Raw genomic sequence first — 23029 nt, 5'->3', positions numbered from 1 at the left:
TGCTGTATGATTCTATGATAAGGCCCTTAAAATAGCCAATAGAATGCTAGGTTTTATGGCAAGTGTTACATAATATAGAAGTCGAGAAGTAATGATGAATCTACACAAAATTTTACCACATACAGCGCACAATTTGGGCTGCACACTACAGGTAAGATGTTGAGGCAATAGAGAGGGTACAATGCAGATTCACTAGAATACTGCCTACCAAGCAAAAATGACTTGAAAAATTTGAAGACGACTTGAATGCGCTACCAATGTTAGCAATTAAAGCAGAGATTATGCCTCATTTAATAGTTCATTTCGGTGATTGAAAGAAAGGGGAATAAAGGGCAGGCATATGGGATTAGAACTTATTAATTTAATTTGCGAGATGTGGGCGCCACTGGAAAAGCCATAATTTATTGCCCATCCTTAATTGCCCTTGAGAAGGTGGTGGTGAACTGCCTTCTTGAACCGCTGCAGTCCTTGTGTGAAGGGACTCCCACAGTGCTGTTAGGAGAGAGTTCCAGGACTTTGACCCAACAACAATGAAGGAATGGCAATATATTTCCAAGTCAGGATGGTGTGCAACTTGAAGGGAAACTTGAAGGTGGTGGCGTTCCTATGCGCCTGCTGCCCTTATACTCGTCTTTGTGAGTGGTAGAGGTCGCTGGTTTGGAATGTGCTGTCGAACAAGTCTTGGCGAGTTGCTGCCGTGCATCTTGTAGTTGGTCCTTGCGGTCCTTGTTAAAGTGCAACATCCCCACCAGCACCTGGGAATCTCTGGCCCAAATCCGCCCTAAGTGGAGGAAGAGCATCCGGAGGGCGTTGAGCACATCGAACCTCGTCGCCGAGAACATGCAGAAAACAAGCGCAGGCAGCGGAAGGAGCCTGCGGCAAACCAGACTCCCCACCCACCCTTTCCTTCAACCACTGTCTGTCCCACCTGTGACAGAGACTGTAATCCCCGTATTGAACTGTACAGTCACCCGAGAACTCACTTAGAAGAATGGAAGCAAGTCTTCCTCGATTTCGAGGGACTGCCTATGATGTTGATGTAGATGGTACACACTACAGCCATGGTGCACCAGGGTGGAGGGAGTGAATGTTTAAGGTGGTGGATGGGGTGCCAATCAAGTGGGTTGCTTTGTCCTGGATGGTATCGAGCTTCTTGAATGTTGTTGGAGCTGCATTCATCCAGGCAAGTGAAGAATATTGCATCACACTGCTGACTTGTCCTTGGAGATGGTGGAAAGGCTTTGGGAGTCAGGAGGAGAGACACTCGCCGCAGAATACCCAGCCTCTGACCTGCTCTTGTAGCCACAGTATTTATGTGGCTGGTCCAGTTAAGTTTCTGGTCAATGGTGACCCCCCCCCCCCGGGATGTTGATAGTGCTCATGTGATTACAAATTCAGGAGGACGGAGGAGTGGGATCCAATCCTCGGCAAACGATGAAAGCAGAAAGAGAGCTGGATTGTATGCCAACGATTGAAGCCCAAATACCAAGTGATTGCTACTGGATACTGTACTTAACAGGACCCATGCACATTACCATTACACACTTCAATACCAAGCTCCTCTCCAATCCAGGGCCTGCCAACTGCATCATTCCCTCCTTCATATACAAAGATAAGATAAAATCATTCCTGCAGCTGTCAAAGGGCATAGCTCAAAGTCTGGCTCCAGGTTTCAATAAAAGGCTAAGAAAGAAAAGGTGAGATAGACAGAGAAAAAGACACGAGGTAGAACATGAGATAGGAAAAAAAAAAACAGATGGGCAGAAGGAAGAGCAAGAAGAAAGAGTGGGTGTAACAAATTTCATGATGCTCTCACTGTATATAAACAGTGAGAGCCACAACTATCTGTGTATAATTACAGATCATTGTGCCCTGTACAAATTTAAAGTGGAAGTTCTAACATAGCGGTCCAGCTCCAGTGTGTCTGGTTTCCTGAAGTAGGCTTTTGTCTTTAGCTTGCGGACTATGTAAATGAAGTCAGGCATACTTGGTTTAGGAAGTGCAAAGACCGACCTGGAAATGGGTGCAATAACTGCTTGCATTTTTTCAGTTCACTGTGGAGTTCATGCATTTCAATGGCTAAATGGAACATTTAAACTTCTGGCCTGAGAGGCATGGGGAAGAGAAAGATTGCACCATTAAAAGCATGAAATCAGCGATCCTGAGAGAAACTGAACCAAAAGCAAGAATCTCACTACAATCATGCCTGTCAGGAGCAGAGTGCAGTTGTAAAAGACCAGCCTATTTACTGCTGTCATTGTACATAAGCTTGTGTTGCTCTGCAGCTGTCCCACTTGCTTAATTCCTATAAATTAATCTGCACCGCTGTTGTAGGCATTCGGCACCTGCTGAATATATCAAAACCTAGGGCAACCGCACCTGTAGGATAAGGTTAGAACTACACCTGTAGTATAAGGTTAGAACTAAATATGTAACTCAAACATAAAATGGCTACCCGTGAAGCCTCAAGGGATTTCTGTTAGCTGAAATAGACCGCATTCCTGGAGACTGATAATTGTTGTTTCCCCACACACAGGACTAACAAGCAAACTCTGCAGATGTCTCTAATCAGCCAGGCCTCAGGACTAAATGTTCTGGTGAAAGTAAGGACAATACGACTCTAACAGGATTAAGATAAGGATGCTACCCAAAGACAGCACCCAAGGACAGTAAGATAAGGGAGGCCTGGACCATGTTACAAGAGTCATTCCTAGCAACACACCCCTTAGCAACACATCTCTTGGCAACACATGAGCTACTTTACATTTAGAGACTAACTATCTATTGGTCTAATTGAATCTATAATCAGTATGATGTAACTGTAGTAAACTGTTGTAAAACATAAAAATCCATGAAACCCTTTGTTCGGTGGAGAGTGGAATGGCTGGAGTTAACCAGAGGCTCTCTCCCCACCGGTGTAATAAAGGCCGCATTGGCGTTGGAACCGACTGAGTGTTGAGTGATTCTTCTGATAAAACACTAACACTAACAACCGCTACTTCAGAATCTAAGCTCAGCTCAGCTCAAACGTGTTGTGGTGCTAATCTTCTAGAGAGGCGGTGAGAGAAATAAAGTGCACTGGGTGCTAGGGATCGAGGATTGAGAGACTAAAGGGGTACGGGGCCTCTGCGGGGTCAGAAAACCACAGGGTTAAAGTCTCTGGCTCAGAGGATGCAAGGTTCATTTATGGGGAGTGAATTAAGACCTCAAAAGGGCACGGTGTATTAAACCACCCTGAAATTTATCATAGGCAGTCCCTCGAATCGAGGATGACTTGCTTCCACGTCAAAAAGTTCACAGGTGTTTCAATGAAGGACCTAAAATTCCAGGTCCTGCACTAAATCTTCTTGAAGTGTGGAAGATGCCTGTGCGTGGATTTTTTTTTTTTTTAAAAACATGTGGCCGCCATTGCACACCAGCCACCACACGGGCTTGACAGAGTTAGGCCTTGGTCCAATGGCAAGGAATTAACCAAGACGACTGGAGACCAGCTCTGCTGCACGGACCTAGTGCACACACATATCGCAGTGTGAGCTGGCCAGTGCCTCCCCGGGCCCTCGGCTCTTCTGGGCCCCGATCACATCCCTCTACAATCTCTCACTGCTCCTTTGCCCCGACCTTGCCACTCCTGCTGTACCTGCCCACGCTCCAATTACATTGGAATTATATTACATTACAATTACAATTATATTACATTGATGGCAAGCTGCGAGAGACATCCGAAAACAGAAAGCAAGTCTACACCCGAAACGTCCACAGATGCTGGAACTTAATGTGCATTTCCAGCATTTTTAAGTTTAATTTCAAATTTGTATTTTTTTTTCTTTACATTGATAGTTTTTGATGCTTTTTATAATCTTGAGCAATATATCAACAAAATTGCTCACCTCTACTCAAACAATGACAAATAATCAGCAGGTTGGACAACTGCTTACTATACTTGAGAAAGCACAAGGTAATTAAAGTTGTCCATTTGTATTACATTGAAGAGCTGTTATGCAAGCTGCAACCACAAAATACAATTTTTTTTCCCCTTTTATTTAAAAATGGAGAAAAAAAAAGCCTGTCATTGTCATCAATCTGGCAACCACACTTAGGTCAGCATACAGGGCAGCAGTAATTCCTTTGCTCTTTCTTATCATGCTTTTCTGAGGCTGGGTTACTGACAAGGTCAAGGCAATGTTCGTGCCACAGTATACACCTGTCTCGCTGCCAAAGCTCTGCAGTGACGATGGCAATAGGGTTCTGGAGGTTAATTTTCTTATAAAAATGAAGGTTAGACTTCACTGCTCCCATTTTAGTAATACTGTTAAAATCTTCTTGAGAAAAAGAGCGATCTTTTTCCAGGTGCAAGCCATCTACAAAGTAAATAGGATTTAGCCACCAACTAAAAATAAAAACTCACCACAAGGACAAGTTGTTGAACAGAGACATCTCATCTCAAATGGTGTTAAGACACCTTTTGCTCCATTTTGTTTTTAACAAAGGTTTCAGACTATGTGAAAGTCCACTGTTTGATCTTTAACAGGGACTCCATGTTTTGTTAATGAGAATTCCTTCCCAAAACTAAAAGTTAAGTCTAAAATAGAGGATCAATTGCTTATGCTTACCCCTGCTTGGTATCTAAATTATTAGATTGCTTGTTCAACATCCAGTACTGGATGAGCAGAAATTTTCTCCAATTAAATATTGGGAAGACCAAAGCCACTATCTTTGGTCCCCGCCACAAACTGCGTTCCGTAACCACTGACTCCATCCCTCTCCTTAGCATCAATCTGAGGGTGAACCAGACTGTCCACAACCTAGCTGTCATATCTGACCCAGAAATGAGTTTCCAGCCACATATCTGCAGCATAACTAAAACCGCCTTTTTTCAACTCTAACATTGCCCACCTCCGCCCCTGCCTCAGCTCTTCTGCTGCAGAAACCCTCATTCATGCTTTTGTTACTTCTAGACTTGACTACTCCAATTCACTCCTGGCCAGCCTTCTACATTCCACACTACGTAACCTTGAAAGTCATCCAAAGCTCAGCAGCCCGTGTACTAACCCGCACCAAGTCATGATCACCCATCACTCGTGCTTTCTGACCTACATTGGCTCCCAGTTAAATGCCTCGATTTCAAAATTCTCATCCTAGTTTACAAATCACTCCATGGACTTGCCCCTCCCCATCTCCAAAATCTTTTTCAGCCTCACAATCTCACAAGATGTCTGCGCTCCTCAAATTCTGGCCTCTTGAACATCCTTCATTATAATGGCTCAACCATCAGTGGATGTGCCTTCAGCTGCTTGGGCCCTAAGCTCTGGAACTCCCTCCCTAAACCTGTATGCCTCTCGACCTCTCTTTCCTCCTTTAAGACGCTTGTTAAAATCTACCTCTAAACAAGCTTTTGATCATGTGCCTTAATTTCTTCTGTGGCTCGGTGTCAAATTTATCTGTTTGTCTGTAACACTGTTGTTAAGCGCCTTGGAACGTTTTACTAAGTTAAAAGCGCTATATAAATTAAAGTTATTATATTATGATGTTTGAGGCACTGCGGAACTGGAGCAAATTGGATCGGCTTACAGCAATAAATTCGAGTTAGGGAATTAAATATACTTGAAAAGGACAAATTTGCAGGGCTATGGGGAAAGAGCAGAGAGATTCAGGTGTCCACGTACAGGAAACAGAACGTTAGCATGCAGGTACAGCAAGCAATTAGTACAGCAAATGGCATAGAAACATAGAAAATAGGTGGAGTAGGCCATTCGGCCCTTCGAGCCTGCACCACCATTCAATAAGATCATGGCTGATCATTCCCTCAGTACCCCTTTCCTGCTTTCTCTCCATACAACGAACGAGGATGACTTGATTCCACACACTGGATGAGTTGACAGATGTTTCAGCAACCAGACCGTAACGAGCCCCGAGTGTCTCGGGATCTAAAGTTGGCGTTTGCCCTTGTGTTTGGGGGTCCCCTGCCTCCCCCAGCGACACGGGCCAATGGGGAAGCCCACCCTTCAGAGATGGGAGCACGAGGCTCCACACATGGTCGGTCCCACCCATCTCACTGCTAATAGCCGCACTCTCCATTCCCTGTGGGAACTGCGGTGCAATATTCACAGCAACGGATCAGAGTCTCGTTTTCTCACAACCCATTGTCATGCATTTTCATCTATCTGTTATGTCTTGTCATGGAAATAGGCATGTTGGTCTTTATTGCAAGGGGGTTGGAGTACAAGAGTAAGGAAGTCTTACTTGAGCCTATGTGCTCTGGGGTTTAGATGAATGAGATGTGCTCTCATTGAAACATGCACGATTCTGAAGGGGATTGACAGGGTAGATGCTGAGAGGTTGTTTAGCCTGTCTAGAGAGTGTAGAACGAGGGGGCATAGATTCAAGATAAGGGGTCAGCCAATTTAAGACTGAGATGAGGAATTTCTTCACTCAGTTGTGAATCTTTGGAATTTTCTACCTCAAAGGACTGTGGATGCTCAGTCGTTGAGTATACTCAAGGCTGAGATAGATAGATTTTTGGACTCTAGGGGAATCAGGGGATATAGATCGGGCGGGGAAGTGGAGTTGAGGTCAAAGATCAGCCATGATCTTATTAAATGGTGGAGCAGGTTCAAAGGTCCGTAAGGCCTACACCTGCCCCTAATTCTTATGTTAGTAAAGATGAAAAAGGTAATAACCTTTCAGTTACTCAAACAGCAATCAGATGTGCCCTTCAGTCTGGCTACTGGGGTCTTCAGGGTGGCCACATTCATTCTGTATGGAGCTAAACAAATGGATGAGCTTTTTATTTATTACAATGAGGAACATCTACAAAAGGTTCCACTTATAAGGATTCAAATAGCCCAGATTCAAAATTAAATAAACTATTCTCTGGAGTGGAGTACAACTTCACCAAATGTTCTCCCTTTTCAAGACACCAGCACATACCCACCTTTAGTGAGATAGGACCATCTGGGCTGTAAGATCTTCCAAACACTTCAGCCAATGTTGCTCCATGATCAGCTGGCAAGAGGCACGATTTCAATTATACATGTTAGCTTTGCCAAGACCGACAATATTCAGCAACTGAAGACACTGACATCTCTGGGATTTGTTAGTACCAGTCTGGAACAGTTGGTAGCACTCTGGGCCCCAAGAAAGTAAGTTGTGGGTTCAAACCTTATAGAATCTGGGTTGATACTGCAATACTGAGGAAGCACTGCATTGTGTTTTAGATGAGACCTTAAGCTAAGATCACATCTGCCTGTTGAGGTGAACATAAAAGATCCCATGGTATGTTTCAAAAAACAAGCAGGAAGTTATTCAACATTTTCCCCCAACCAACACCAAAGTGGCCAAGTCTTCACCCGCCCCCCACACCTCCAAATTCAGGAGCACGGTACCCAACTGTAGTTTCCCCACTGCCTTCTAGACGCAATCAGCTAATTTGGTACTCGCCAGGAATCAAACTGTCAACTGCCCTGACCGACATGGCTCCGGTTCATGGATATTTTTGACAGTGAAAACGCACACTGAACTTTCTTTTTGTTAGATCCACTCCAAATGTCACATTTTACTTTCTTACAGTTCTGATAGTTTGCTTGTCTCATCTTGAATTGCTTGCTTAATGTTGAATTAGAAGGCTAAATTCATACTATTATGGGGCCAGGTGAAAGATATTAACCAAATTATCCAATAACATAATTCTGTCCTATTTTCATAAAAAGGAGATTTATGAGGTGAATAAGCACTTTGGTTAATAGCTTTCATCTGGAACCTTCCCACTGATACCAGAGGGAAAAATCTTTGTTGCAAGGGGAAGTATTCTTTGTTTTCGCCTCAATAGTAATCAGCTGAGAAAGGCAAACAGATGGATCTGCAAGTTAGCTAGAATTTTTTATATAATATATAAATAAAGTGTTTAGAATCTCAAAGCAGGAAGAAAAAGTTCAGCAAAAATAGGCTTTTTCAAAAATAATCTGGGGTCAATATTCTCTCCTTCCCTCCTGAGGGAAAAGGATTCCATAGCACCCATCACCTCCTGGCACCTTGCACAAGTACCCATTATTCACGGGAGTTTTGGCAACTACTGTCAGCAGGCTATTTGACCATTGGGGCTGATCTAGTGTTTGCATATTTTCAGCAGGAATTGGAGAACGTGGACCAAGAGAAGAAATCCTGACCAATTTTTCCAGGGAAAGGGCATTGCAACAACCCTAGCTGAGAGCATCGAACCCAACTTCACTGTCCCAGCTACATCTCCAAGACCCCTCACTGACTGCAGCCTCAAATCCACCTCCGACCTGTGGGCTGGTCTTAACCAACCCTTCATACCCCAAAGTTCAGTTTCATCTTCCCAGTACCAGCCACAGACCCCAACAAGCCCTTGCCTGCCAGCCACTGCTTCAATCCTGACTGCAGCCTCAGCTCACAACTATTCTGGAGTTGAACTCCAACTCAGTCCCATCATTGGGCATCACTAGCCACTGGTACATCGCAACTTAGAGACGAGTCATTGATCACGGCTCAGTCTGAAAGGAAGCAAGTTGAATCAAACTAACAGACAGGTAAGGCAATAAATAGAAGATAATAATATTGTGGAGTGAAAAATACTATGAAGGCTGTGGGTGATCTTTGTAAAATCCTGGGTACGTCCTTTAGGATCAGCATGGCAACTTGGAAGGAAGGATTACAACTGCAATTATAGAGGTACAGTCAAAAACTACAAAATCAAAATGAAGTAGAAACAGAGTATTGGAACCATTAGGGCTCAAAGCTATACTGAAAAGGGAAATATTTATTTATAGCATATATATCAGAAGGGGAAAAAGTAACCATGCTGCCATCTGCGACCTGTTCTGCAAGCTATTATACAGAAGTATTTTCTACAATACGATGCTAACTTTCTCCTGTTCAATAGTGATTATTATGTTTGATAACACACAAAACCAGTGCAATACCTTGCAAGCTGCTACACACTGCCACAGAAATGTTGGCATTTTTATATCAATTTTTCACGAAGCATCTTTTCTCTTCCTTGTCAAATTCATTTTTAACCAACACTGACTCAAATAGCTGCAACTCAATAGTACCAAACTCTCAAGTGGTAACAGGAAAATTTATGGATTAATTAGAATGTTACTTATGTTCATCTCCTGGCAAGTTGGCTGAGTATTGACTATGTCTGCAGGCTGCACCCTATCAACCAAAGGGTTTATATGGAGCAAGCTTTTTCCATCGCCTTCATGCCCATTTCTTTGGCCAGGAGTCTTCCAACCATCCCCCGCAACCCCCCCTCCTGCACAGCAGACCCTTTCTCCCGTCTTCAGAATTCTCGTTTTACCAGGACCCCTCCCTCTGGCCTCTTACAGATCTTTTCATTGGGAACTGCCAGTGTGACATCAGCAGTCTCAATTTCTCTGCTCCCCTCACTCACTCCAACCTACCTTCCTCTGAACCTGCAGCACTCCGCTTTCTCAGCTTTTACCCCAACATTGTCATTAAACCTCATCACCATCATCATAGGCGGTTCCTCGTGTCGAGGATGACTTGCTTCCACACTAAAAAGGGATGAGTTCACAGGTGTTTCAATGAAGGAGCTAATATTCTAGGTCCCGAACTACATCCTAAAGGGTGGAAGATGCCTGTGCATGTATTTTTTAAACATGTGGTGGCCGTTGCACATCAGCCACCACACAGGCTTAAAAGAGCTAGGTCTTGGTACAGTGGCAAGGATTAACCAAGACAACTGGAGACCAGCTCTGCCGCACGGACCTCGTGTCCACATATTGCAGTGTGGACTAGCCTGTTGCTGCCCCTGGGCCCTCGCCTCTTCTGGGCCTCGAAAAACCTACTGACAAGGGTGGTGCTGTTGTTGCTTGCCAAACCGACCTCTACCTTGCGGAGGCTGATCGCCAACTCTCCCAACGACATCTCCAACCTCCCCGAGCCATGACCCCACCATCAAACATCAAGTCATTGTTTCCCAGACTGTCACTGATCTCATCTCCTCTGGAGAACCTCACCCCACAGTCTCCAACCACGCACAGCCCACTTCTACCTCCTTCCCAAGATCCACAAACAGGACTGCCCTGGTAGACTCATCATTTCAGGCCATTCTTGCCCCATGGAACTTACTTCTTCCCATCTTGACTTTTTCCCTCCCTGTGCTCAGTATCTACCCACCTGCATTTAAGACAGTCGCAGTTACCTTTGAAAAGAACAACAGTAATGACATAAAGCATCTCCAAGCAGAATTTAAAAATGATTCTGCTGAGACTCGGATCAGATTCATTAGAATCAAGTTGCATTTTTTGAGTCACCTTTACTGATGTTAATCATCAAGCAGTAGTCGTAACTTTGAAAAAAATTCATTCACAATTTTTCCAAGGTGTTCCAATCCCAACATCACAGGGATTTCTGTATAATATCAAATCCTAGAGTTAGGTACTGGGATGGAGTGACGCAGCACATCAAGCTAGTGTGGTATAGGCTCTTCCCTCTATTTAAACAGAAACACACAAAATGGCAGGTGGGTGGATCGCTCCTATTGTTACCACATTGAAAATAAGAGTCATACTCACTAGGGCTGCAGCAACAATGCCATCCTTCTCTGTACGAAGGTCTTCTCCAGTTAGGCTGAGGATGCTTGGAGGTAGACCCATGGTGTGGGGAGGAGACTGGAAGTAAAAGAGAACCTAATATCAGACAAAAACTTCTAAACAAAATGTGACCTCGGCATTTGGAGTGGTTTCTAGGAAGGGTAATGGAGGCAAAAGTCTCTTCCTCCTCCTCCCGCACCCCCCCCCCAACACAGAACATGGATGTGCCAAACGGCCGCCCTCATCCGTATTTATTCACAGTGCGTAATTTTTTTTAAAAATACTGTTAGTGATAGTCTTGCTGTGTACACAATTTCTACCAATACAAATTTAAGACATAGACTTGACAAATTACATGCTAAAGACTTTTCCAAAAGTGCTGAGGATTTACTTTTTTTTAATAAATTGAGATTCCTATAGAAATGGTCAGTTCTTTAATACAACCCTCAGCCCCATTGTTAGCAATAATCTACAATTCCTGAAATGCATCAAATATCCTGCAATCTCAGCATGTCCACAGGGTAATGCTGCAATATGCTCCGGTAGGCACCGACGCAAAATAAAGGTACACGTAGCTGTCTGAAGAAAGAAATACAAGTTAGCAATAATGTAAAAAAAATATAAACTGAAGCAGATGGATAATTTATTTTAACAACTGGAGGTAGTGCAGGGAAGTGGAGTTGAGGTAGAAGATCAGCTATGATCTCATTGAATGGCAGAGCAGGCTCGAGGGGCCGAATGGCCTACTCTGCTCCTAATTCTTATGTTTTTAACCGTTTGATGGGAGTGGGCGTTAGGAGAGAAAGATGAGGAAGAGTAAGGCAGGACTGGTTTCGTAAGAATCAAAGTACAGGGCAATGGGAATACCAAGACAGCAGAAATGAGTCACAAATAAAGCAAACTGTTTCTGGAAAAAGTTGTGCGAAGAAAGACTTAACATTGATTTAATCACATTTTAATGAGCGCGGTCTGGGCAACAGAGCGCTGGCAAACAAATGTGTGCAGTAATATTTAAGCAACCTTTTGAAAAAGAAATAAAGGGTACATGAAAACTAGAGTTATTTTACTGAATTTTCATTAGATTCAAAATTCAGCATTGCCTTATCCAATAGTGATAAATTGCAAGTCAATCATCACCAATGCAAATATCAAAGTGGCATTTGGCTGCATACTAAAGAATCTTTTGCAGGTTTTCACTGAAATAGATCTTGTGGCTAAATTAAGTGCAAGATTTAAACACAATTAAAAACAACTGGGGAAAAAAATGATTGTAAACAAAGACACTGAAAGAAAATGGGAACCCAGGAAAGTACACATGGCAGCAGGCAATCTAGGGCAGGAAAGAGGGAGACAAAAAGAAACCACAGAAAGAAAAGAAATTCAGTGAGGAGTGAAAAGTAGAAACAAATCAGACTTTTCACAGCTGAAGCCAATACCAACAGAAAAGTGGGCAGACAATAAAGAACCAAAACAAAGAAGCAGTACAGTAAAGCAGAAAATGGCAGAAGTAACAAAAGAGGCAGCAAAAGCAAATCTTGTTTTTTAGTTATGTTGATTGAGGGATAAATATTGGCCAGGAACCAGGGCTAATTCCACTGCTCTTCTCAAAATAGTACAATGGGATCTTTTATGTCCACTTGAGCGCGCAGACAGGGCCTTGGTTTAAAGTCTCATCCGAAAGATGGCACCTCCACTCCCTCGGCACTGTACTGGAGTATCAGCCTAGATTTATGTGCTCAAGTCCCTGGAGTGGGACTTGAACCCACAACCTGCTGACTCAGAGGCAAGAGTGCAACCCACTGAGCCACAGCTGACACTATGAAGGGAACCATTTTTACGGTGTAATGGAGTGGTTCCTGCTTCTCGAAGCCTGCACTCTCAAATAAAATAGTTTTATTAAAAATGGTGTAACAAAAATGTATTTTAGTCTGTATTGGCTTATTGATTTGAATTCCTAACAGTGCACAGGGTTAATTATTGTTTATTGTTATTCTGTTTCTGCAATGCAGAAAATATACATTTTGTTCAGCCAGCACAGATCAATAAAGATGCACCTGGATCTTGGTTTCTATCCAGAAAGGTGGCTTTAATTTTCTAACAGAAGAAAATTTGAAGAACTTGGATCTATATAGTGTCTTTCATGACCTCAGGATATCCTAATGTGCTTTACAGCCAATGAAGTACTTTTTAGTGTACTATTGTAACGTAGGAAATATGTAGAGTGAGCTTCTACAAACTCATCATAGGCAGTCCCTCTTGCTTCCACTCCTGAAGTGAGTTCTTTGGTGGCTGAACAGTCCAATGAGAGCCACAGACCCTGTCACAGATGGGTCAGACATTCGTCGAGGAAAGGGGTAGGTGGGACTGGTTTGCCCCACGCTCCTTCCGCTGCCTGCGCTTGACCTCTTCACGCTCACGGTGTTGAGATTCGAAGAGCTCAACGCCCTGCCGGATGCACTTTCTCCACCTAGGGCGGTCTTCGGCCAGGGACTCCCAGGTGTCAGTGGGACAAACAGCAACATGATAATGACAAGATCATCTAGTTTAATGATGTTGATTGAGGAATAAATATTGGCCAGGGCACCATGGAAAACACTTTTATCCGAAAGACAGCACCTCCGACAGTGCAGGCTACCTCATGTACTCGAGTGTCAGCCTGGATTTTGTGCTCAAGTCGCTGGAACCCACAACCTTCTGACTCAGAGGCGAGTGTGCTACCAACTGAGCCATTACTGAATCAGTAAAATGAATACACATTGTACCTGTTTATGGCATCTCTGATGGCTGGATGGACGCAGTGCTAAATTCCAACAAGTAGATATTTAAAACTGGGAGGACAAGCATCCTAGATAACAAAGAATTGCTAATTATCCAATATATTTGCAGGAAATGCACATATTTTATGAATGGCCTTTGTTTCAGTACACTGACATTTTTTTGAATGATATCTCTGTGGCTCGTTTCTCCCAGAAGTCAAGCTACAGTCTGTAAGCTAGCAAAGCAACTGGGCCAGTTTGACCCTGGTAATGGTTCATCATGCAAGAAATTAATATCCATTTTCAACATCAAATGTACATTGAAAGATGGCATGGGAAGCATCTCAGATTTTTCTTGACCCCTCTCATCCAGAGTGGCACCGCCTTGCCAAAGATCAGCTAATTCACTGAACCAGTAATTTGCTAATCTGCAAGGCTCAGGCAGTGTATTTAACTACTGAGCAATCCAGGAAGTTCCAACCTGAGGCAATAATTGAATTTGAGGGAAAGAAAATGAATCTATTCTTTCACATGCATTTTGAGGTGCGAGTGTCCACCTAGTCACAGGTACTCTCCTCCCTTCTCCAGTTGCAAAGGCGGCTGCATTATTGGTTTCGAGTAAAATCTTATTTTCTTTATTGTTCCCTCCAGTGCAAAAATAATTTTGAAAAAGGACTTGCGATCCACCACAGAAGTGCAGGCAACAATCTCCCTGTTAGAAGAGAGAAGCTATAGCACAGTGAAAAGGATGCTACAGCTATACATAAGAGAAAGAGCCACAGACACATGAATAGTGAGATTTGTTGCAAGCAAATAGGGCTTCACACTCTCCTTTGAAGGATCACAGGAGGTGGTAATTGAGCTCCCCGCTTTACAGTTTGAAACTGTCTCGCATCTGAAATAGGACTATCAAACAGATTTAAGGCTCATTGAATGAAGCTTGGCGAAAGTCTAATGTAGACACCACAGCTAAAAATAAATTTCAAAATGTCATAATATTTAACTGCATCAGTAATCCTTGCAGGATTGAGAACCTTTAGCTGTTTGGCTGATCTATACGTTCTCATCAAAGAGCGATTGGAAGATTGCACAGCTCTGAGAAAAAAACTGTTGCTCAAGAGGCTTTAAAAAACACTATACTCAAAACAAAAACAGTTCATTTCTTGTAGATTGTAGAGTAAAGCAAACCACAATGCAAACTGCAATGCATCATTTCACACATTGGGGTTCCATCAATCCAGTGATAAATTCATTGAAAACCTATAAATAAATCATTTTTCAAGTATTTGGATTCCTGAACTGTCTTAAGCTTTCAGGCAGTAAAGATCAAGGAGCATGCATAGAACAGTTTTATTACACAACTTTTGTCTGACATGAGATTGCAAACAATTATCGATCCACAACATCTCTCCAATTGAGTGTACTGGGATTTTTATGATGCGGCATTGGTTACAATATTGATATTGATCCCAGCATGTTCAATGTGGATTGGACAGCTTTACATTTTTCAAACAGTACCCGAGGGTTTCCAATGTCATTGCTCAGAGAGTTCACCATTTTATGACAGGAGCACTGTTATGGTGTAGTTGATCTCCTGTGGTATACAGATTTCCCATGCTTTTTCCCCACGGATTCTTTTTATGCCCCGACTCTGTCCTGCTTCCACCTCTCTGCATGGTGCTCATAAAACCTTTTTCATTGTTGTGTCCATCTCTGAGCTTTCTCTGCCTCTTTCTACAAATACTTGCTCTCTTTTCTGTAGGTCTCCAACCCCTTTGCATGGCTCTTGGCATGTTGCTTTATCTGATGTACTGAGTATCTATCTCTTACCATCTTTACAGTTTAGGATACACAGCTAGGTGCTATGTGACATGTACCAGTTTGGAGAAGAGGGGAGAGGGTCAAGCAAAAGGGAAGTGAAAAAAATAAATAGCGAGAGAGATTTAAAAAAAAGGAGCGCAGTCAGCAGGGGGAGGGGGAGAAAGATAAGAATTATGGGGCTTGCAAGTCCAGAAGAAGAGAGAAGAGAGATGAAGCTTGCTGCTGCGGAGAGGAGAGGGGAAAAGAGCAATGGAATCGGTCTTGGGATTCAGGGAAAGTTCTGTCAGCCTTGCTCGCTGTGGCCTTGGGGTTGAAGTGAAAGGAGGAAAGAAGCAGGATGGGTTGGTAAGCATTGGGTTAGGGGAGAAGAAATAGAAAACAGGGGCTTGGAAGGTGTGATCTTGGAAGAAAGAGAAGAGAGATGTGGTCAGCAAGCCATGAGGACGGGTCTATTAACTCTGGGTTAGGAGTTGGTGGAGGCAAGGGGAAAAGATGTGATCACGAGCCAGTGGGGAGAGAGGAGAATGCTGGGGTTTGTAAGTCCTGAAGAAGCAAGGGAAAGGAAGAGATTAAGTTTGTGAGCCATGGGTGGAGGGGAGCAGGAGGTTAATGGGATGGGGTCTGTGAAACCCGAGGGAAAGATGGGAGCAACGAACTGGAATGTGGGGCCAGGAATAGTAGAAAACACAGTCCAGGCCTAGAGTTCAAGATGATATCCAAATGCAGCCACACCTAATTACACAGCATGAGCATCAGCCACTGCAACAATGAAGATGCAATGATTAGTGTGTGAGGGCAGACAGCATTGGGAAGGGGTGAGAAATGGCTGGATTAAATTATGCTATCTCTTGAAAGGGGACAGAGTGATTGCACACACAGTGACAATAATAATATCAAAAGAAGTCCATGCTGTGCAAGTTAAGACCAAGGAAATGAACACTCAAATTTCAAGCCCCAACAGAAGCTGGAGCTTGAAGGGCAAACCTTATTGGCCATGTGGTTGATGGTGAGGAAGAAAGCTGCAGACTGCAGAAAGATAGCTGGTCAGGTGGACAGAAGAGGGGCAAATGGAATTCAATCCAGAGAAGCATATGGTAATGCATTTGGGGAGGGCCAACAAGGCAAGGGAATACACAATAAACGTAGGATAATAAGATGTGTAGAGGAACAGAGGGACCTTGGAGTGCATGTCAACAGATCCCTGAAGGTAGGACAGGTAGATAAGGTGGTTAAAAAGGCATATGGATACCTTTCTTCATTAGCTGAGGCACAGAATATAAGAGCAGGGAGGTTATGCTAGAACTGTAGCAAATGCTAGTTAGGCTACAGCTGGAGTACTGCGCACAGTTCTGGTTACCATATTACAGGAAAGATGTGATTACACGAGAAAAGGCACAGGGGAGATTTATAGGACTGTTGGCAAGACTGGAGAATTTTAGATATGAGGAAAGATTGAATAGGCTGGGGTTGTTTGAAACAGAGAAGGTCGAGGAGAGACTTGATTAAGGTGTATTAAATTATGAGGCCTACATAGAGTGGATAGGAAGGACCTATTTCCCCTACCAGAAAGGTCAATAATAGATTTAAAGTAATTGGTTGAAGGATCAGAAAGGAGTTGAGAATTTATTTGACCCAGTGGGTGGTGGGTGTCTGGAACTCACTGCCTGAAAGGGTTGTAGAGGCAGGAACCCTCATCGCATTTAAAAAGTACTTGGATATGCACTTGGAAGTGGACCAAGAACTGGAAAATGGGATTCAGCTGGATAGCTCTTTTTTGGCCGGCAGAGTGGCCTCCTGCCATGCTGTAAACTTCTATGATTTTATCTTAACCTGCTTGGCTCGAGTGAAGTAGTCTCGGCTTCTTGTCTCGCCTCATGACTGTAACCCCTGGATTTTCCTAGTGAATCTATGCTGCACCTTTTCATGGTTTTATATCCTTCCTATCATGGGGTGACCAAAAGTGCACACAATACTCAAATTGCAGCCCAAGAACACTTCTTTGCTTTTGTATTCTACACCCCTAGAAAAAAGGATTCCACCTCCTTTTAAAAATAAAATACAGCCGAATCTATATGTGCTGCCATCTTTTATGACCTGCGTACCTGTACAAAGTTGCTCTGCCCCTCTATACTAAAAATATCATTTAAAGTGCACTTGGTTTCCTCGGTCTTAAGACTTAAAATGAATTCTTTGGATTCATCGACATTGAATTGCATCTGCCACCTATCTGCGCATCCTGCTAGCCTATATCCTCCTGTAGTCGTTCACAAGTCTCATTCGATGTGCCGTACTATGTATTTGTCTCATCAGCAAATTTCAATATTGTTCCCTAAATTCCCACATCCAGATCATTTATGTACATAATAAATGAATGTCTCCAACAGACCCCTGTGCAACACATCTTTCCATTCAAAAATAATTGCTTTTTACTGATTCCTGCCATTCAACCATCCCTCTACCCATGTGGACACATTCCTCTGAATTCCATGTGCCGCTATCTTTAAGTTTATGTGGCACGTCATCAAATGCTTTCTGAAATTACATATAATCCATATTCATATTCCGCCACCCATTTAATACCGAGAAGAGGAGGAATTTCTTCTGAGGGTTGTAAATCTATGGAATTCACTGCCTCAGAGCTGTGGAGGCTGGATCATTGATGATATTTCATCATCATAGGCAATCACTTGGAATCGAGGAAGACTTGCTTCCACTTCAAAAGTGAGTTCTCAGGTGGCGGAACAGTCCAATACGGGAATTACAGTCTCTGTCACAGCTGGGGCAGACAGTGGTTGAAGGAAAGGTTGGGTGGGGAGTCTGGTTTGCCGCACGCTCCTTCCGCTGCCTGCGCTTGGTTTCTGCATGCTCTCGGCGACGAGACTCGAGGTGCTCAGCGCCCTCCCGGATGCTCTTCCTCCACTTAGGGCGGTCTTTGGCCAGGGACTCTCAGATGTTAGTGGGGATGTTGCACTTTATCAAGGAGGCTTTGAGGATGTCCTTGAAACATTTCCTCTGCCCACTTGGGGCTCGCTAACCGTGTAGGAGTTCCAAGTAGAGCGCGTGCTTTGGGAGTCGTGCGTCAGGCATGCGGACAATGTGGCTGGCCCAACGGAACTGGCCGAGTGTGGTCAGTACTTCGATGCTGGCCTGATCGAGAACACTGGTGGTGTGTCGGTCCTCCCAGGGATTTGAAGTGTCTACTGTATTTGGTCCATGTCTCTGAGCCAAACAGGAGGGTGGGTATTACTACAGCCCTGTAAACCATAAGCTTGGTGCCAGATTTGAGGGCCTGATCTTCGAACGTTCTCTTCTTAAGGCGGCCAAAGGCTGCGCTGGCAGTGTTGAACCTCGTCATTGATGTATACCCTTACTGATAATAGACTCCCGAGGTACGGGAAGTGGTCCACGTTGTCCAGGGCCGTGCCGTGCATCTTGACTGGGGGGGGGGGGGGGGGGGGGGGGCGGCGGGGGCAGTGCTGTGTAGTGGAGGACCTTTGTCTTACGGATGTTTAGTGTAAGGCCCATGCTTTCGTACGCCTCAATAAAGATGTTAACGATGACTTGGAGTTCAGCCTCTGAATGTGCGCAGACTGGATCATTGAATATATTTAAGGTGGAGATAGACAGATGTTTGAGTGATAAGGGAGTAGAGGGTTATGGGGAGCAGGCAGGGAAGTGGAGCTGAGTCCTTGATCAGATCAGTCATGATCTTATTGAATGGCGGAGCAGGCTCGAGGGGCAAAATGGCCTCCTCGTGCTCCTATTATGTTTATCTGTGGTTTCTTCAAAGAATATCCCAAGGTTGGTCAAGGACAACCTGCCTTTTAGAAGCTTCTTCTGATTGGCCTTAGTCAACTCCTGTTTCTCTACTTGCTTCGAAATTTCATCAAAAACTACACTTGAGCTCCCAGATTAAACGAGAGAAACAAGATCTCTCCTAGTCAGCTTTAAATTTACTTTTCACTAATTTAAATATATGGCCTCTGGTCTTGAAGTCAAATCCTGTATACGCACCTTATTTTTCAATAATTTTTGTATACTTCAAAGATGTCTATCTTTATTCTTCTCGCTAAACTGCAAGATTTAAGACTCTGAAGCCTCGTAAATCCTTTATACTTAGAATCATTCATGTTGCTCTTCTCTGCAGCATTTCCTCTCAAACCTTCCCAGAACTGGCCAATATTCAAGGTCAGGTCTGCCCAACTGCATGATTTTAATCATAATTTCCTTTAACTCTTATACTGTTTCGGTTATGTTGATCAACGTTCTATGAGCTTTACGTTCTGCATTGGTTGAATGTAGTGTACACAACGACTCCCAGGTCTCTCTCAACCTCAGCTATTTCAACACCATTCATGGTATATGTTCCTGGCCTACTTTTCCTTACTATTCGCGATACTTCACATTTATCTGCAGTACAATAGTCATTTAGGATTGTTCTGCCCACATTACGTATTTTGTGCAACTCATTCTGTAATTCCTGATGTCATGGCCCATCCTAGTTTGGTATCAGTTTAATTTTTATTTGAAACGCATTCAAAATGGCTTCAGAGTTGTTCGAGAGACTTCAGAAACTCGCCCCATAAACCCACCTAGTAGTCATGGCCTGCAACAACATTGTCATACAAGATTGCAAAATTGAATAGGAAATGTTGACATTTACCAGTATATAGTGCTAACACAAAATTGTGACCTAAAACTGGGACAACAGGAAGTAAGGTTTGTGGAACGGAAGTGTACATCATATGCAAAATATTTAATGTATTGATACAGAACAGAATACAGACAATGGAGTGAAACGGTCAACCTTTTAAAAATGTGCCGTGGGTTACTAACAAATGCGTAATTCATTCATTTGAAATTCCCCTCCACTGCTATTTTAGTGTTAACCCATTTTTAAAAATCAGGTTAACATCTCAGGCAAAACAGCAGACAGGAATTTAAAATTGCAAATCAGTGACATGATCGTCATTCACCTCCTCGTTCCCAGCTCAAAGAAACCTGATCTATCCAGTTCAATTGGTTTCCAAAACAAGCCATCTTCAGACACAATGAGCAGAAAGTATCATTTAATATGGGGGAAACTATAACTACCCCCAGAAAGGTACCAAGGAACATAGCCAATATAACCCATTAGGATATTTAAAAATTATGAGCTGGACCCACAACTCTCTACCTCATCACTGACATCAAAGGGCCATTCAATAACTAAACTGCAAGGGACAAGCATTTCACATTATTACTTTCAATAGATTGCCCTATGATCAAACAAACAGTAAATCTGCTATTCATTTTGACTTGCGTTCATTAGATATATTCTTTTTACCTTTGAATCAGCATTCAGCAAATGAGAATTACCATTGATCCTATAGTGTGCTAGTGAGTCCCACAGCATTAAAAATTCATACCTGCTCAACAAACATATCTTACTGTCTGAGCTCGAGCTGCAACACCTTATTCTCTCATGCATATTTTATACTCGTGGCCAAGTACAATCAACAGTACTCTGGTTCTAGATAGCAAGAATTTGATAAAGAAACCGAATGGGTCAGAGATATTAAGTATCAAGACAAAAGGATGAAAATAATAAGATTCTATATATTTGAAGATATCCTGCTTTTCTACTTCTTTATCCCTAGCCTTTGAAGAATGTAATCACCCTCAGTAATTTCATTTGAAATCACTTTCACTGGTGTAATTTGTGATCTAAATTTGTAATTAAAAAGAAAAACACAGCTCATTGTAATAATAGCTACCGTCAAACAGCAGGCCCGGACTAATTTATATAGCTCGGAGCTGCCAATTCAGAGGTGTTAAACATATAGGAAGTCAGGTTAGACTACACATGAATAGACAATTTAAAAAAAAATCTTGGAATGTAATGTTGATGTATCACACAGTTAGTTTAAAAATAAAAAAATTACAGGTTTGAAATGATACGGTCTCAGCTTCACTTTTGGACAATCGGCTTTTTGTAATTCAGGTTCTTCCCTGATGAGACATTTCTAAAACTAAACTCTCTCGTCCCTTTCAGTTTAAAAAAAATACATTTAACAAAAATAGTTGCATGGGAATCCAATAAATGTAAGGACCAAGAGAAATCTGGGGGATAGTGTTCCCCCTAGTGGCAATTTTGAAAGCATAATGCACTCCTAACCTGTGGCATTAAGTTACAGGTCATTGCCAGAGTCCAGACTCCTGGCATGTGCAGCAGCATTTGTCAAGTGGAACTGCTGGACAAAGGGGTTGATTGATCAGTATGTTTCCAGCCCAATGAGGAAGGAGACATTGCTGGATCTGGTTCTGGGGAACAAGGTAGGTCAAGTGGAACAAGCGTCAGCAGGTGAACATTTAGGGAACAGTGATGATAGTATCATAAGCTTTAAATTAGTTATGGAAAATGACAGGGAGCAATCTAGAGCAAAAATACTTAATTGGAGGAAGGCAAATTTCAGTGGGATGAGAACAGATCTGACCTGGTAAATTTGAATCAAAGATTGGCAGGCAAAACTGTAGTGGAATAATGGGCTGCCTTTAATGAGGAAAGTGCGGGTATAGTCGAGGTACTTTCTCACTAGGGGGAAAGGTAGGACAATTAAAGCCAGAGCTTCCTGGATGACCAGAGATAGAGAGTAAGATGAAGCAGAAAGAGGGCACTTATGAAAGATTTCAGGTCGAGAATAGATCTGAGAATCAGGCTAAATATAGAAAATTCAGAGAAGTGAAAAAGTAAGGGGGGGGGGGGGGGGAAAGGTATGAAAATAGAATGGCAGCCAACATAAAAGGTAAACCAAAAGTCTTCTATAGGCATACAAATATTAAATGGGGAGTGAGAAGGGGTGGGCTCGATTACGGGCCAAAATGGAGACCTACGCATTGAGGCAGAGGGTATTGCTGAGGTACTAAATGAGTACTTTGCATCTGTCTTCATCAAGGAAGATGATGTTGCCATAGACATGGTAAAGGAGATTCTGGCTGGGATAAGAATTGATAAAGACGAGGTACTAGAAAAGCTGACTATACTTAAATTAGATAAGCGGATGGGATGCATACTAGGACGCTGAAGGAAGTGAAGGAAGAAATCACAGAGGTACTGGCCATAATCTTCCAATGCTCCTCAGAAACAGTGATGGTTCCAGAGGACTGGAGAATTGCAAATGTTACATCCTTGTTCAAAAAAGGGTGCAAAGATAAACCCAGCAACTATAGGCCTCAGTTTAACCTCGGTAGCGGGGAAGCTTGTAGAAACAATAATCAGGGACAAAATTATCACTTGGACAAGAGTGGATTAATTAAGGAAAGCCAACACGGATTTGTTAAAGGCAAATGATGCTCAACCAATTTGATCTGAGTTTTTTTGATGAGGTAACATGGATTTCCAAAAGGCATTTGACAAAGTGCCACATAATAGGCTTACCAGCAAAGTTGAAGCCCATGGAATAAAAGGGACAGTGGCAGCATAGATATGAAATTGTCTAAGTGACAGGAAACAGAGAATGGTGAAACGTTGTTTTTCGGACTGGAGGAAAGTATACAATGGTGTTCCCCAGGGGTCGGTTCTAGGACCACTGCTTTTTTTGATATATATTAATAACTTGGATGTGGGGGTACAGGGCATAATTAAAAATTTGCAGATGACAAAACATGTATGTATAGTGAACAGTGAGGAGGATAGTGATAGATTTCAAGAGATAGGCTGGTGGAATGGGCAGACACGTGGCAGATGAAATTTAACACAGAAAAGTGCAAAGTAATACATTTTGGTAGAAAAAAAAAGGGAGGGGAAATATAAACTAAAGGGTACAATCCTAAAGGGGTGCATGAACAGAGACACCTCGGGGTATATGTGCACAAATCATTGAAGGTGGCAGC

The 23029-nt window shown here is 42.9% G+C and overlaps 1 protein-coding gene across 4 annotated transcripts in view; it reads right to left on the bottom strand.

Moving 5' to 3' along the window:
* smap1 (small ArfGAP 1) overlaps window positions 1–23029 on the bottom strand; it is a 351079-nt gene that overhangs the window by 191724 nt on the left and 136326 nt on the right. For all 4 annotated transcript variants that reach the window (XM_070884738.1, XM_070884739.1, XM_070884740.1 and 1 more), the window contains one exon: window positions 10563–10658. In XM_070884738.1, the coding sequence (XP_070740839.1) occupies window positions 10563–10658 (96 nt within the window). The remainder of the gene's footprint in view (window positions 1–10562; window positions 10659–23029) is intronic.

This window comes from Pristiophorus japonicus, chromosome 7, assembly GCF_044704955.1.
Source record: "Pristiophorus japonicus isolate sPriJap1 chromosome 7, sPriJap1.hap1, whole genome shotgun sequence".
NCBI lineage: Eukaryota > Metazoa > Chordata > Chondrichthyes > Pristiophoridae > Pristiophorus > Pristiophorus japonicus.
Note: the sequence above shows the minus strand (reverse complement) of the source record. Positions and strands in the feature narration are given on the sequence as shown.